At 41.7% G+C, this 16,468-nt stretch overlaps 1 protein-coding gene across 1 annotated transcript; it reads left to right on the top strand.

Moving 5' to 3' along the window:
• The first annotated feature begins 6,030 nt into the window (after nucleotides 1–6,030).
• tekt3 (tektin 3) lies at nucleotides 6,031–16,468 on the top strand. The gene is made up of 8 exons (XM_072667586.1): nucleotides 6,031–6,143; nucleotides 7,284–7,888; nucleotides 10,024–10,107; nucleotides 11,863–11,933; nucleotides 12,080–12,223; nucleotides 13,938–14,160; nucleotides 15,658–15,812; nucleotides 15,929–16,468. Exons 2-8 carry the CDS (start codon nucleotides 7,313–7,315, stop codon nucleotides 16,143–16,145), a joined length of 1,470 nt encoding a protein of 489 aa, XP_072523687.1. The 5' UTR covers nucleotides 6,031–6,143; nucleotides 7,284–7,312; the 3' UTR covers nucleotides 16,146–16,468.

Below are 16,468 nucleotides of genomic sequence, written 5' to 3' on the forward strand. Positions count from 1 at the left end.
GCCAATACACCACCTACCCTGCATCTCCCATTCAGCCTGTTTCACTCCTAATGAGTGAACCCTGAGGCTATTGGCTGGATAAAGCAGAGCTGGCAGGACAGCCAGACTGTTATTTTACCTTAGTGAGGCAGAGCACTATGGAGTAACTGTGAGGGGCTTTTAGCAGGACAAGAACAGACAAGTACAAGGAAAGGAGAAGATCATCCTGAGAGACCAGATGGAAACAGGGCACAGTTACATCATTAATAAATTAAAAGGTGTTTGTTTTTTCTTTCTACAAAAACATCCCTGTATGTAAATCATCTCCTTGTCTACTCACAATGTCTATTTTTGTTTCAATGAACTACAGGTAAGAGGCCGGCCTAATTAAACAAAATACAAGAAGGTAAAAGGAAAAGAAAAGATAAAAGGATCGCTAATGGAGACTTATATGCCTTTAAATAGTGTAAAAAAATGTATATGTGTGTGTGTGTGTGTGTGTGTGTGTGTGTGAAAAGACTAAAAAGATGTGCTTCGAGATTTTGCAAAGTGGTCGCTGATGCCTCATGAGCCCCCTGACAAATATCTAGCAGATATAATATCTAGACTTGTCAAAAGCTCTAAATCTAATGTAAAAAAATGTTGCGATTGGAAGTTGTGACAGCCAGTGACACAGGGTGAAGAGAAAGCCGAGGGTTGAGTTACACCACTTTTCTCATATGGGCATCCATTGTAGATGTCCATGGCATTACATCAGTGTTCTTGGAGAGCAGACAGACTCGTTGAGGGTTCCCACTGGGGAAAGATCTTGTAATCCAGGACCCTGTGACACTTATCCATCGTTTACTGTGCAAACCACAATCACTACAAGATTACAGACCCTCTGACCACTCTGAAAGTCATGTAGAGAAAACCTGGCATAAGTCGACTAATAAAAATCTAATGTTGGCCAATTATGTAAAATCTGCCCTCAAATGCATAGCACCCCACTTCTGGAACCTAAACGATACCCTTGTAAACATGGGTATTCAGCAGCTACCTACAACCACACCAGCCTTTATTGCTTTTTTAAGGTGCAAAACCCCATATCAATTGGATGGGACAATTCAGGCCGTCACTGGCCTCTCCTGCACCAAAGCACACAGGTTCCTGATCGGTGTGAAGAATACCTTTCCACACTGGCTGTAACAGGACCTGGGGATGATTGAGGTGTGTTAAATTGCCCCGTGCGCTCTCTTCCTGTGGGATGAATGATTGATAAGGCAGTGTGAAGCTGTGGGAGAGCTGAGCTGCCTGACTCACTGATTCACAGCTCCGATTTCCCTCCACCAGAGACATGATTATCTACACCAGCAACGGTAGCCACAGCAACTAGCGTAACTGTGTCATGGCACGCCATCTGAACGCTGTGTTAACAGAGCCGAGATAAACTGATTTGCCAGATAAACCAGATATGAATGACTGAATCATTCAATTTGATTCAAATGCAATAACATGATTAAGTGTACTGAGAGGTCATTGATCGTTTGCCAATCTGGACCATGTCATGGATAATCGTGGCTCTGTTTAGAAGCCATTCTGCAAAAAAATAAAGCCAATTTTGAGCACAAACAAATACCTAGCACTTTTAATATCATTTTAATAAGCAATCAATAAGAGTTGCTTACATGGGATTCCAGTGATGTATAGTGATAGCTTCTGATGTGTTTATTCTGTCTAATTAAAGGAGGAAAACCACAGCAAATGATCTTCCAACATGACGGTACAAGATGTCATGCAGTTCACTAAATTAAATCCAGGCACAATTTAAAAGCCATTGAGATCTTGTGGGTCTGTGTTGGGAAATGCATGGAGATGAAGAATCCAACCACTGTCCATGTGCCGGTCAGTGAGCAGCAGTAAAGAATGTGTGGGAAAAGGTTTCTTTACGTTGTTTTAGGGCATGTTGGGAAAGCGTGGCAAAATTGTGTGCTAGCGCTGGGTTCAAACAGGTGTGGTCAAAGTCAAATTTGCATGCCCACAACCAGAGGAACAAGGACCAATTGGAAGAAAAAAAAAAACAAATAAAGCACAATAACACACTGCGTAACCACATGGACCACTGACATAGAATCCCACTAAGAGGCAGAACCAATTGAAATGTCCATTGCAGATGAGGGCAAGACATTTCCTACTGTATTTAATGAAACTATGTGATTTAATGAGCCTCTGTGATGTGATGTTTAGGAAGGGGACCATTGAAGCTCATTAGTGTTCTTTAAATGACATATTGCAATGGATTTGACCAGGATATCAGGAGAAGAAAGAACCCATCTTTGACATTTCTCTGTAATGGAAACTCACATTTCTTTAGTTTTCCTTCAATTAAAGTCTGAAGTAATATGTAAACATTGTTAGCTTTGCTTTTGTTTGTTTGTTAGTTTGTTTTTACAAAGTTTACAAAGGATGGAAAATGAGTCACCTCGTGTGTTTAAGGTGGTAGTAACCTCAGGCTCCTCCGGATGGCGCTGCATGAGGATGATCGGGCTATAAAATACATGCAGGGTGTGTGACGGAATTCGTATATTGAGACGAGGTGAATGGGTGGAAAATGGGTCACGAAGCAGATGTTGGTTGGTAAAAAGGAATGATTGCATCTGGGTGTGCCAAAGACCACAGTGTGAAGGAAGTAGCTGAATCTGCAGGTGTATGGAAGCATACGGTCATAGTGGTCTACCAGCAGTGGCAGAAAACCCAGTCTACAGGAAATTCTCCTCATTCTCATCATTCCTAAGCAGAATTCAGCAAAGGCCTCTTACGTGCCACTCTGCTTTATATGTTGATGGTCTGTAGTTCCCTGCTGAGAGTTCTTTCAGAAGTTGGTGGTGAAGGACCTACGCTGACTTCTAGAAGCAGTTCTTGTCTGAAGGTGAAGCAATTTTCCTTCACAAGCTGTAAAACACGATGGCGGTCCCTGTCCATCAGTTATGTCTTTTAGCTGCAATTCTGACAAGAATGTCCTGTAGTCTGGGATTTCTGCCACTGCTGGTAGACCTGTACCATGAATACTCACGAGCAGTGCTTTACTGAGGGATGTCTTTCTGGTGGCACATCCACAAGCTAGGATTACCTTTTAGCTTCTTATCTTGCCTGAGTTTGAGCTCCCCTTTTGGGGACACTGGTGCAGGAAAAGCCGTGGTCACAAGGCCTGTATTTCCCATATCTAGCAGAGTCTGGAGGTGATGTTGATACTGGACACTACAGAGTACCAAATTCTCCCACAGTGATCGTAGGGTTTTAACTGTTTGTAGCTTAATGTGTCAAAAAGCTTTAGTCAACACTTTTCCGTTCTAGCACACCTTACAGTACAAATCCAAGAAACACAGAGGATATGGGACCACTGGACCCAAACTTCGATAATGCATTTGAAAGTTGAGCATATGTTGAGCCATATGTAGCCCAGATAGGAATCTCTTTCAGCAGATGTAAAAATAACAGGATATTCATTGATATACTGCCTTTTCCTCCGCACATTCTTGAAGGGTGTGTGTCCCACTCGCACCATATAGTGAGCAATCCATGGGACTGCTTTTCAGATAAAAAAAAAAAATCTGGATGAGTTAAATACATACAGCTGTGAAATCCCCACCATACATACACTCACTCTCACATACCTGGAGATCCAGCTGAGCTTCCTGTTCATATGTGCACACCCTTACAGCACACATGAGAAATATGTTATTGCACAGTTTCATGAACACCAAAATACCTCTATTTCCTCTGCATATGGATCGAGGTAGGGCCTTTCAGCATGACAGCCAGTTAAAACAGACTGGGAATATTATTCTGGCCTCATATATAAAACGCTCAACTGGAATCTTCACACTGGGAACCTAAAGAGATCTGCACATGCTTAAAGATGGGTTTTATAATTTACTCATAGCCAATTAGCCTCGTCAAAGCATAGGCTTAGCATTTAGTAAATACTAAAGGCAGTGGCCTCGTTGTGTTCTGCATACTTGCATGGTACCCTGCAATAAACTGGCACTCTGTGCAGGAGGCATTCCCGCCATGTGTGTAATGGTTCTGGGTAGGCTCCAGACCCAGTGTGATCCCACTCCAGGATAAGAAAATTAATGAATGATTGAGAGGGTTTTTTTTGGAAGTGGTGTACAATGAGAGTGTCTCAATTGCGCACTAATAGGTAATACTACCTAGTTTTTGAGTATGAGGTATATTGTACAGATAAAATGTCAACGGTGTGTATACTCAAATATCCAACATACATACTCAGAACCAGTCGATTTTTGAGTGTGGGTACGATGGATGCCATTATCCCATAGTGCAGTGCTTAAAAAAAGGGAGGAGCTACTCACATCTGGAACAATTATAGAAAGTTATATAACAATAATAGAAAATTGCAGGCAGGAGCGCTACCTGTTAGTAGAAAATAGGTTAGTATGTTTATATTTGGTGTACTAACCTGGCAAATCTGCCCTATTAGGACTAGTATGTGGGCTGTGTCTGTGTGTAGTACGCAATTGGGACCCAGCCATTATGTACAGCCATATGTATATATATATATATATATATATATATATATATATATATATATATATATTATTAACATTTATAATTATATATATATATACAAGATTGAATTATATAAAAATATTACATTTATAAAGTTAATGCATTTAAAAATATATATTATTTGATATATAAAATAAATATAAAAAATATAAAAATATTTAGTCTAACAAAATAAATTATAACATATTAAAGTCAGTCACACCCAAAATTTACCATATTGAAAAATGTTACACCCCTACTAAGTACTATACATTTATTATAGGACTAATATTGCAGTCATGAGTGTCAGAAATTGAAGTGTAGGCTCACATACAGACTCTTCGAGTATAAGCATGCATTAGAGCTGGAGACTGATGAAGAACAGTTTTTTGGCCTGAATCCAGCCACAGTTCTACATTAGTTTTTGAGTATGGAGTGTGTAGTATAGATAAACGTGTCAGAGTTGAGTATACTCAAACATGAACACAACCACAGGTCCGGATTACAAGACTGGTAATTCGAATGATCCAGTATCAGAATACTGGGACTATTAGTGGAACTGTTAATTATACAGCTAACACAATATCAGCTGTGCAGCCACAGTCGATTCCCAGTGATGTGTGAAAGCAGTCATTGTGTGAGGGCAGTGTGTGTGTGTGTGTGTGTAGCGTCGCAGGACTTGTGTGCCCAGTTGCCTCAGCTATCTTTTGTTTTCATGGGTGATTAATTTGGCATGACTGGATTGTGTGACAGCTAAACCATTGGTTCTGGATGAGCGCTGGCCAAAAGAGATTCATACAGAGATGCACGCACCAGGGGGTCCGAGGGCCCACACATGCAGCTCTCCTGTGTCAGCACTTTATACAGCTCAGAAATCGAACCTGTGACTGTGTATGGATTCATGGAAATGGCACATAGTAGGTGGAAAATTAATTGAATCAGTGTCCCATATTTGGTATGTTGACAGAAGTATTGGGACACCTACTCATTCATTGCTTCTTCTAAAATCAAGGGTATTAAAGAGAGTTTGTCCTGCTTTTGTTGGAGTAACTGTCTCTACTGTCTACTGTCTCTACTTTCTACTAGATTTTGAAGAATTGCTGTGAGGATTTGATTACATTCAGCAACAAGAGTGTCTATTTCAGACTCAATGTGACTGCCCATGGTATAAACGAAAAAACAAACAAACAAACAAAAAACAACAACAATACAACATAAAGAGTGGCAAAACATGAAGAGTGAAGATACAGGGCATGCAGCAGGCTTTATTATATGGTAGATAGTGTAGTTAAAAGTAAATGACCTTTCTTGTGCCTGGAAAGATTTTCTATTCCCTTGCCAAACCGTGCTTCACTCCCATGGCAACAGCCGCTCAGGCAACCCTTTGGCTAATGTTGCTTTGACTCACTTAAGCTCCAAAGGAAAAAAAAACAGTGCCTCGAGGTAGTCTGACTGGTCAGAGAGCCTGTCTATCAATAATGCAATAATGCACAACGGCAGCTTGCCGTGCACATGTACCCGGGCACTCTGAAGGTGCGCTTTGGCTCAGCCAGAAGCGCGTCTCCACAGCCACTCACGCACCTGAGACAACTGTGAAACCAACTTCCGGACTGGTAAGGCTTTTAAATCTGTCTTTGCAATCTGGATTTGCAAGCTATTAATGTATTCACTTGATCACAGCTTAGTTAGATTCACCTGGAAGACACAAACAGGGCATTTCACAAGGCAGTCCATGTTGCATTTGAATAGCCACACTGCTACTCCTAGGGCTCTATTTAGCAAGTGTCCCTTGACTTAGACCCAGGGTGACATACAATAATGGAACCACTTTGGTGCTATATTGAACCATAAAACCAACGGTTCTTTGAAAACCCATCTACAATGTTAAGAACATGCTGAGCACTGGTTGGCATGTTTTACATATATATATATATATATATATATATATATATATATATATATATATATATAATGCATTGCCTTTACTGTAGAATCCTTAAAAACCCACTTAAGCACCCTTTAAACTATTACCTCTTATAATATATCTAGAACATGTTGTGTCCAGCTTGATGTTCATTGAAGTGCATTCATTCGTATGAAGAGCAGGTTCTTCCTAAATATGACAATTTTCTTAGTTTAAAAAAGTGGCTGAAATGTATGCTGTTATTTATTTATTTTTTTGACAGTAAGGGTTTCGATCTTGCACACCTTCAACATAAGTGTTACATAAAACTTGGTTGGTCTCTTTCTGGTGGTGGTAATGGTTTTTGGCCCAGTGATAATATTTTAAGTTTTGAGATCTTCTTTTGGGCTGAACCTGCTAGGATGACCTGACCTGGCCATGTTGGGCAGTTGTTTTACTGGTAAATGATCTAGGGCACTGTGGATCAGATGATGTCTTTCTGTTCAAAGGGTTCTTTTAAACCCCTTCCTTCACTCATCTGCATCTACAACCTTCTTCCTGAAGGCCTCTGAGATCTCTCTGGATCTGGCCATGGTGATCTTCACCACTCACTTCAACAAACAAGAGCAAACCAGACTAAATGTCTGAGGTTTAAATAAGACAGACTCCTCCAGAATCCTCTCTAACCATGTTCTGATCATCTGCAGCTGATCTGATCATCTGCGCCTGATCCTAATTCTACACATTTGATGTACGTGTTCAGTTGTAATACTTCGATCTCTCAGTGAGGGGTGACCTAATTTTTTCACTCCTGCCATTTTGACACTCTCTTCACTCTCTCCAATCTCAGAAAAGTGGTGGAGTGCTTTTGATTGACACATGGAGCTGATCGGATCCACACAGACGGCCACATACACAAGGCCCAAGACCAGCAACTTCCTACCTGCCATTTCCACCACGGCATCCAGCTATAGGAACTTCCAGCCAGCCCTAACCGCCAACCAGAATGCCAACATGCCCTGGAGGACTAACACTTACTTCAGGAGTGGAAGTGCTATTCCCTCCATCATGTCCTCCGCCCAGAGGGACAACCTGGAGCTGGTCCGGGCCAAGACCATGTTCTACCCGTCCAACAGGACGGCGCTGAGCACCCGCTATATGCCGGATGACTGGTACAAGTCCAACTACAATAACTACAGGGAGTCTGAGTCATCTAGGAACAGTGCAGAGAGGCTGCGGAGGGACACGATCAGGCTGATCCAGGACAGAGAGCAGCTGACCCGCCGGACACAGGAAAGTACCAGCAGGAACCTCGGAGAGAGGCTCAACGACATCAGCTTCTGGAGGTCCGAGCTGCACCATGAGATCGACAACATGTTGACAGAGATAGTGGCGCTAACCGAGGTGAAAAGGAGACTGGAGAGAGCACTTGCAGAGACGGAGGGGCCACTGCAAGTAAGTGTGTTATTGAGTGTGTGCATTATCATTATATGATAATACACTGCCTGTCAAAAGTTTAGTCACATTTGGCCACTGTTACTCTAAGCAAAACTGGAAAATGGTTCTTCGACTAACAATAATAGAACCTTTTTGGTGCTATAAAGAACTATAGAACCAAATGTTCTATAAAGGCCAAGAACCCTGCACTCGAATGGTGACCCCAAACCCCTTAAATAACCCATTTTAAGCCCATGTTATGCCCAAATGTTTGTGGACACCCCTTCTAATGAATGCTTTCAGCTGCTTTAAGCTGCGGCCACTGTTGACTCAGATGTGCAAATGCAAACACACACAGCTTGTCTAGTCCCTATAGAGAAGAACTGCCAATAGAAAATGACTCCCTGAAGCAGATAAACGTGAACCTATTGGCACCATGCTGCCTAATGCCAGGTATGGGCTAGAGATGTATAAAGCCCCCCAGCATTGAGCTTTGTATGTTCTCTGGAATGATGATGATGCCCCATCCAATACTTTTGGGATGAGGTGGGGTGGTGATCATCCAATGTCCTGACCTTCCTAACACTCTTGGCACTGAATGCAATCAAATCTTCACAGCAATGCTCCTTCAAAATCTAGTAGAAAGCCCTGAACAATTCCCTGGACAGTAGAGACAGTTGTTCCAACAAAAGCAAGACAAACACGTTTTAATACCCTTGATTTTGAAACAAGAGAATGAGCAGGTGTCCCAATACTTTTGTCCATATAGTGTATTTAGTATCACTTTGGATTCAGTTTAATGTTCTTTAAAGTATCCTCCTTGGTAAAAACAATAAAACAAAAATCAGGTGTTCCCTTTGATGGACAGGGCACTTAACATAGACCATCATAACTTTCAATGCAGGTCAATGTAAAAAGATTGGATTCAAGGTCATTTTGGATCATTTCTATTGGTCTAATCATCATGACATCTGGACATCAGATTCACATCAGGTCAAGTCTGAAATCCAGATTTTTGTGTGAGGATCAGTTTCAATAATGTGCCAGTCCACAGCCCTATAGATAAATCTGCACATAACCAACACAATGCACACAGTGTAATGTACACCCTCACGTCCAGTAAGTCCTTAACTTTTTTTTGTGTAATCAGCAGTAGTCTGTGTTGCTAGGTACCTGTGAAAATCAATGACACAGGAAGAGCCTAGGTGGTCATTCTTTAGTGTCGCTATGTCAAAGTGATCTGGGTAGAGCTCCAGTCGCAAGGGAAGAAGGATCGGCTTACACACTACTTTCTTAAAGGTCTAGGTAACAGATACCTAAAGAGTGTAAGACGTCAGTGTCTTCAATGGAGAACAGCAGAGCCTGGTATTAATCTGCAGTCAGACGCATTACGGAACTGGTATTATTTTGCTCCTGGGCTCCTGCTCCCTTTGAGAGTCCAGTCATGGACAGCTGTAAACATGCCTTTGTGGACAAGCTAAGAGATACAGATCGGGTGTGAAAGAAGTTCCATAGTGCAGTAGCAGCATCCCGGCTGGGATTAACATTGACAGAGGCACTGTTGTCCCTGTTACAGACAAAGGAGCATCAACATGGTTCTAAAACTGCTATTTTAAGGTACAGTTGATGCATAATGTTGCTGGAAGGTGTCAGAATTGGATATGAAGAAGTGCTTGTTCCTAAGGTAAAGGAGGGCTTGAGGCCAACCCTGGAACAACAAGCAGGGAGCTTGGAAATGTGAGAAAGGCCTGTTTCATACATGCTACCCTGCCATGCTTTTCATTTGTGGTTGGTGTGGCGCAACAGAAAACCTGCCACTGAGTCACAACACCATGTCGGAGACCAGGGTTCGATTCCCAGTCTGGGTGACTATGCTGCGCTACACCAATAAGAGTTCTTGGGCCAGTCTCCTAACACTACATTGGCCCACCTCTGTGATATGAATAACCTTGTATGTCGCTCTGGATAAGAGCATCTGCTAAATGCTATAAATGTAAATGTAAACATTTGATGCTCATGTTAGCAGGGTAGAGCGCAAGAACACTCAGTACTGCATACCAGATGCAGCAGCAGCAGGTGATATTCCAACACCTCAATCTCACCTGAAACTGTCTATATGTAATGCAATGTGATTTTTTTTTATTGTTTTGCAGACGTCTCAAGAATGCTTGTTCCACAGAGAGAAGAGAATGTCCATTGACCTGGTACACGATGGTGTAGAAAAGGACCTGATTAAGGTACAGTCCACCTTTAAACAGTGCACACATGTGATGGAGCAATGACTTAATCACAGTCAATAAAAGTCAATTGACAGGTGAAGTGATGGCTTGTTAGCTACACAAGCGAGGCTAATGTAGCTAACGAGTGAAAGGTAAAGCTTAGAGCCACACTTTAGTAATGGCAAGTAGCTTCTGACACTATGAAACACCATTTTCACCCCATTGTTTTATGAATAATGACAAAAATACAGACTATGTTGCTGATCAGATCATGAACGGCCACAGCAGCATAGGAAGGGAGGTGCCTACCTGATAGAGCTTGAGATGTAGTGAGTGATTAGAGTACAGGCGAAAAGAATGATCTGGACCCTAGGTGTAACCCCAGTTATTAGGTGCAGGATTTTATTATCTTTCTGTATTATGTTACAATGGTATATCACAGACAGTTTCTATCTAGGCTACCTTAAACACTTAAACAGCTCAATTGGAAAAACTGAAAAAAAAAACAAACCTCACCAAACAAGTCCTGTCTGAGCAACTAAAGGAAATATTATATTTTGTGTCCAAATCATGGCTTTAACACCGGTGTTTCACTGAGAGCATCCCTCAAACTACATGTACAGCATTTGGGTAACCTTCCTAGTCAAAGCGACTTCCATATGAATCATGTTACACAGAATAAAGAGTTAGGAGCCTTGCCCAAGGACTTTTACTGGTGCACTGGTCCAGACAGGGAATTAAACCCTAGTTTGCTATGGGGAAGACAGCGTTAGATCACTGAGCAGTAGATCACTGTGTAGTACATTACTGCTCAATTCGCAGCTATGATGATTATATTTGGTAACACCTAGTAGGCCACCCTGGAAAAGGCCATTTCGAGTGAGTGAGTGCATGCACAAGAACTGCCTAGAAGAGATATTTTCCCATACTGATGGTCTGAGGACTACATTTTGCCACAAAGCTAACATGTATCTGTGCTGCTGAGAGGAGATACAAGTATAAGACATAAACTGAGGTTGTCTCTCCTTACTTGAAATATCATTGTAAAGGGAAGTGGTACAAAGACATACTATGGCATTAATGTACTACCATGGCGTTAGCGTCACTACCATGCTGGCCACCGGCCTTGCCCAACATCGCTACCGCAGTGTTAGCATCACTATCGCGCCAACCACCAGCATCGCTCTCACAGCATTAGGTACAAGCTATGTTCATGAGGTCCTGGGCCCTTCACTTCTAAACACTATGAGGTTATGAGGTCTACAGCTTAAGGCTCTGATGGCAAGGCTTGAATCCTTTGCCAGGCAGGGTCACATGAAAGGGTACCTGAAACCTAATAGAGGTCATGTTATGCCACAGAACCTTTTTCAAAAATAAAGAGCACATATTTAGTCCCAAAATCCCCAGTGTTAAAATGCCATTGACCATTCTATGCAGCCAATGACTGAGTCTGGCAAAACTAGGCTTGGTTTTCTGGTTTTGATAGTTTTGACACTTTAAATGCTTTGTAGATATCTTCAACTTTTATTCAACAAAATATCTAATAAAATGCACCTTCATTTTTCCTCATTCTAACTTCCCCTCAACCCAAATCTCAACCCAAAACCTAAACACCCTGGTCATCCTGGTCCCAAAACTAGCTCAGGTCTAAATCCTTCCCCTGAAATTGTTGAGAATCACCAGGCAGTTTGTTCACAATTCGAACATCTACATGAAGTTACTGACCTTTCCAAATCAAATGAAACCTTCTGTCCATCTTCTGTACCTCCTTAGGAAGTAGAGGTGATAAAGTCGTGTCAGGAGAGAATGAGGAGGAACTTGGACAAAGCCATCGCACAGCTAGCGTGAGTTACAGCTAAACATCTTGCAGCCAGTCTTTAATCTGTGCCTGAAAACATTCAGTGAGTGAAGAGCTTGTAGTGATTGCTGTGTGTGTGTGTGTGTGGGGGGGTGTTTGTGTATGCGTGCATGGACATGTGTGTTTTCTTAGGTCAAATCGAGCAGCCCAGCATGAACTGGAAAGAGATTTGAATGATAAGGTGACAGCCCAGCGCATTGACGACAGGTGCCATCAGCTGAGGAACACTTCGGATGGCATCAGCTACTACAGAGGCATTGAGCGCCTTGATCCGTCGTGAGTTTTATAGTCATTGTCATCATTTACACAGCTGTAACTGACCAATTACTGACCAGTTTCCACAAAGTGTGTGCTGTAATGGGTTTGATCGTCATAAGGAGGTTTGCATCTGCACTGCACTCTTAGAATAAGAACCCAGGACAGGACCTTCACTTTCCTAATGGAAAACCACACAGGAGACGGATGTCTGGTGCATTATTGATCACCAGGCCTAAATCTCATAACCTTTTGGTTATTTTATGCTCTCAGGGCCGGATGACACAATTGTCTGTACCTTTGCCGTGAGGTTCCAGCATTTGTAAAGATTTTCCAATATTATGCTGTTAACCCCTCAGAGCCCTTTGCATGTCCACATCCTAAACATTATTCAGTCACTACATAGACAACAGTGCAAGCTCTTTTAGACAGGAGTTAAATTGGGATTTTTGGATCTAATAGGATTATGATTCAAATTAATTTTCAATGTACAGTGTTGTATCTATATTTAGCTGGTTAGATGCAAGTGCGCCTTTTTGTGTGTATTCAACAACTGTTGAGTACAGTTTGTAAACGTAATCACATAATAATGCACAAGTTAGCTATGAAAACTGATCAGAAAGAAAAACATTACAAAAAATCAGATATCTGTATAGGGCTTACAAGTAAAACTTATAGCCATGTATGAGCAAAACTGTGTGCTTAACCCACCTGTGTACATGTGTAGTCAGCCACCGCCTCTTTGTGCACTGTTTGATCTACTCAAAATATTTCATCACATATCACATATTAAAATGATTAATACTATAAGACTGTTCATAGTACATTACAGCACCTTTCTAGACAATCTTTGTACTGGATACACATAATTGCCCACCAGTCTAGGTGTGTGTTCTTGCTGCCACTAGTCACCAGTGTGGAGATTATATGTGGAGTGTGAAGCCCGTTGTACTGCTGTTCAATAATAATTAAGTCCTTTCTTGCTTTCCTTTAATTTTATCCAGTCAAAATAACTTATTTGTTTGGTAGAGACATTTGCATGTTTGATTAGGGGATAAAAATGCCAGTTCAATTGTAAAACTAAATTAAGATAAGAGAAAAGATAAGATAGTCCTTTATTAGTCCCGCAGTGGGGAAATTCACAGTGTGACAGCAGAAAGGGATAGCAAGACACTCAGTTACAAAAATTTAGATAAATAATTTACACTATATACACAATATAAATAAGAATTAAAAAAAACAATAAACAATATTATTTACAGCAAAAGACTCTTAATTGCACATGGGGGTGGGATATTGCACATAGTATTCCCTGAACATGAACATGTGTGTGTAGTTAAGTGTGTGCGTATGTGGTCCGCTGGGAGCAGTGCTGGTTGTGCAGTCTGACGGCAGCAGGAAGGAAGGACCTGCGATACCGAATTGAACAAAATGACTTAAAACAAGTACAAATGTTATAAATCAGGCTAAAAAGGCCTATAATATTTTCAAATATTTGATTCAGAAAAATTCGATACCTAGTCTGGATTTATGATTATATCCGTTACCACTTACACAATCATTGCTTGCAGTGTCGTCTGCCCATGACGTTTTTCACATTGAGTTCATCCACTTAAACCAAAGGTACTGAACCAATGAAACCCTCTGCTTGCAGGAGTGACGACTCGGTGCTTGGTCTTGTTGATTAATCCTGTTTCACAGACTGATGGTTCTCTCTCATTTTTCCTTTCTCAAGCCTGAGCTTGCCCGATTCCTGGTCAAAATTCACAGATGACAACATCCTGCTCTCTCAGAGCGAACGTGCTGCATCCCACAAACTCAGAGACGAGATTGAGGTGCTGCTCAACGCCACCTCCAACGAAATGTGGAACCAGTTCAACTCCGTCAATGTAGCCTTTACCAACCGCATTTCTGAAATGGCTGAGGCCAAGAACAGCCTGCAGACTCACTTGGCCAAGGTGAGGTACACAGTGCTCGGTTTCCCATCTTGTGTCCCTGTTTAATCTTGTCTAAACATAAAAGCGATGATAAAAGACCCTCAACACCACCATGTGGTTCTCAGCCAACGACCAAGGCTTTCATTTAGGACTGCGGCCTTTGCGGAATCAGTAATTTTACCATCTGTTAGTGGAGGATCATTCCGTTGCATGCTTGGCGGTTGAATGCAGCATCATTTGTGAAATACTTGGACTTGGACTATTGCCATTCATTCTTAAAAGAGGCAGATCTTAATCAGTATAGATCATTTGAATGATGTTAATGACAACCAGCTGCTTCTCAAATGAGTGCTATATTTCTTGTCAAGAACATTTCCTGTAACAAATCAAGACATAGGGTTCCTTCCACAACTGAACGAATCAGCAGTTAATGATGAATGACAGAGGCAAACCCTTTGGATGCACATTAACCCAGCTTTCCCAATTCTACAAAACCCACAACCTTCAGAATCCCTCACCCACTTCCGTGATCGGATCACTGTGTGCTAAACTCGGATGCCTCAGCTGTAATCACATTATCGGCACAGGCATTCAAATGGGCCCAACCAAGTTTTCTGCTAAATTCTCGTGCCAAAATGGGTGGAAAGGATGGACCCGTTGCACCATGTGTGTGTGATAACACACAGTGAGCACCATTGTACAGAGGTTTAACTGAAGGCCATAGAGAGGCTCTCAGGCTCTTCAGCTGGATTAAGTGATTGATAGCTCTCATCAGAAGCACAAGGTCACCAATAAAGCACCGTCACCTGGGCTGTGAGCCATGACGACTGGACTAAATAAAATTATATTAAATGTGCAAAAGGGAAAAAGCCTCTTTCATAAAGTACCATGACTGTCAAAATGGTATTTTCGTGAGAGTGAAAATATCCTCAACATACACCAGTAAATCTGAGAATTTCAATCATTTCAATACTTCAGATTTTCAATATGTTAAGAGAGAACATACTGTAAACTATATGTCCAAATGTTTGTGGACACCCCTTTTAATGAATGCATTCTGCACCTATTGCTGACACAGATATGCAAATGCTCACACACACAGCTTGTCTAGTCCCTGTAGAGAAGTACTGCCAAAAGAATAGGACTCTGGAGCAGATAAACACAAACCTGTTGGCACCATGCTGCCTAATCCCAGTGAGGCTAGAGGGGTATAAGGGTGTAAGCTCTGCCCCCAGCTTTGAGCTGTGGAGCTGAGTGCTTCATCCAATACTTTTGGGATGAGTTGGGGAGTTAGGGATGAGGTGGGGTGGTGATCACCATCCAACATCCTGACCTCACTAATGCTCTTGTCGCTAAATGCAATCAAATGCATCATCAAAGCAATGCTCTAGAAGAAAGCCTTTCCTGGACAGTGATAAGTGAGCAGGTGTCCCAGTACTTTTGTCCAGATAATGTAGGCGTATAAACACAGTTTGGCTTAAAGTTACTGATATTATTAACATTTTCTGTATCTTTCAGACCCTGCAGGAGATCTTCCAGACTGAGATGCTCATTGAAGCCCTGAAAAAAGCCATTCGGGATAAGGAGAACCCTCTGAAAGTGGCACAGACCCGTATGGAAGAGAGAACCCGCAGACCAAACGTAGAACTCTGCAGAGACAATCCACATCACAGGTGGAGTCCTATAAAATCCATCAGAACTCAAGAAGATGATGTGTGTGTTTGTCAAAATTTCACACTCAGAATTTCTCTATTGATTCTTGTCCTCCCTCTCTCTCTCTCTCTCTCAGGTTGATGGGTGAGGTGAGGGAGATAGAGGACACTATTTACAAGCTGAGGGAGAGGCTAGCAGAGGCTGAGAACACTTTGCAGAACCTGGTGAAGACCAAAGTGACTCTGGAGCATGACATCTCAGTCAAGGCCAACTCCCTGTTCCTGGATCAGGAGAAATGCATGAGCATGAGGAAAAGCTTCCCCAGCACTCCACGCCTGGTGGGCTATACTTAAAGCCCACTTCCCACTTCACATTAATATATATCTAGCTATTGCTTTAGTAAGTATTGCTAGCATTTGGGTAAGGCTTACCCAGATGTAAAGTATAGTCAATTTTACCCAGACTGTAAAGTTTACTTAAAGTTTAAATCCATTCCTTTACCCAAATGTAAGCTTTATCAAAGTGTAAAGTACAATTGGGTAAAGTGTATGTAGTGAGATGGCCTGTGGTTTATGAAATTAAAGGAGTAAGTGTAGATTTATGATTTAGTTATTTGTCTAAAAGGTGCATTCATTCATTTTCCTTCCTCTTTCTTACTAATTCCAATAAACTGTGA

Source organism: Salminus brasiliensis, chromosome 22, assembly GCF_030463535.1.
Source record: "Salminus brasiliensis chromosome 22, fSalBra1.hap2, whole genome shotgun sequence".
Lineage (NCBI taxonomy): Eukaryota > Metazoa > Chordata > Actinopteri > Characiformes > Bryconidae > Salminus > Salminus brasiliensis.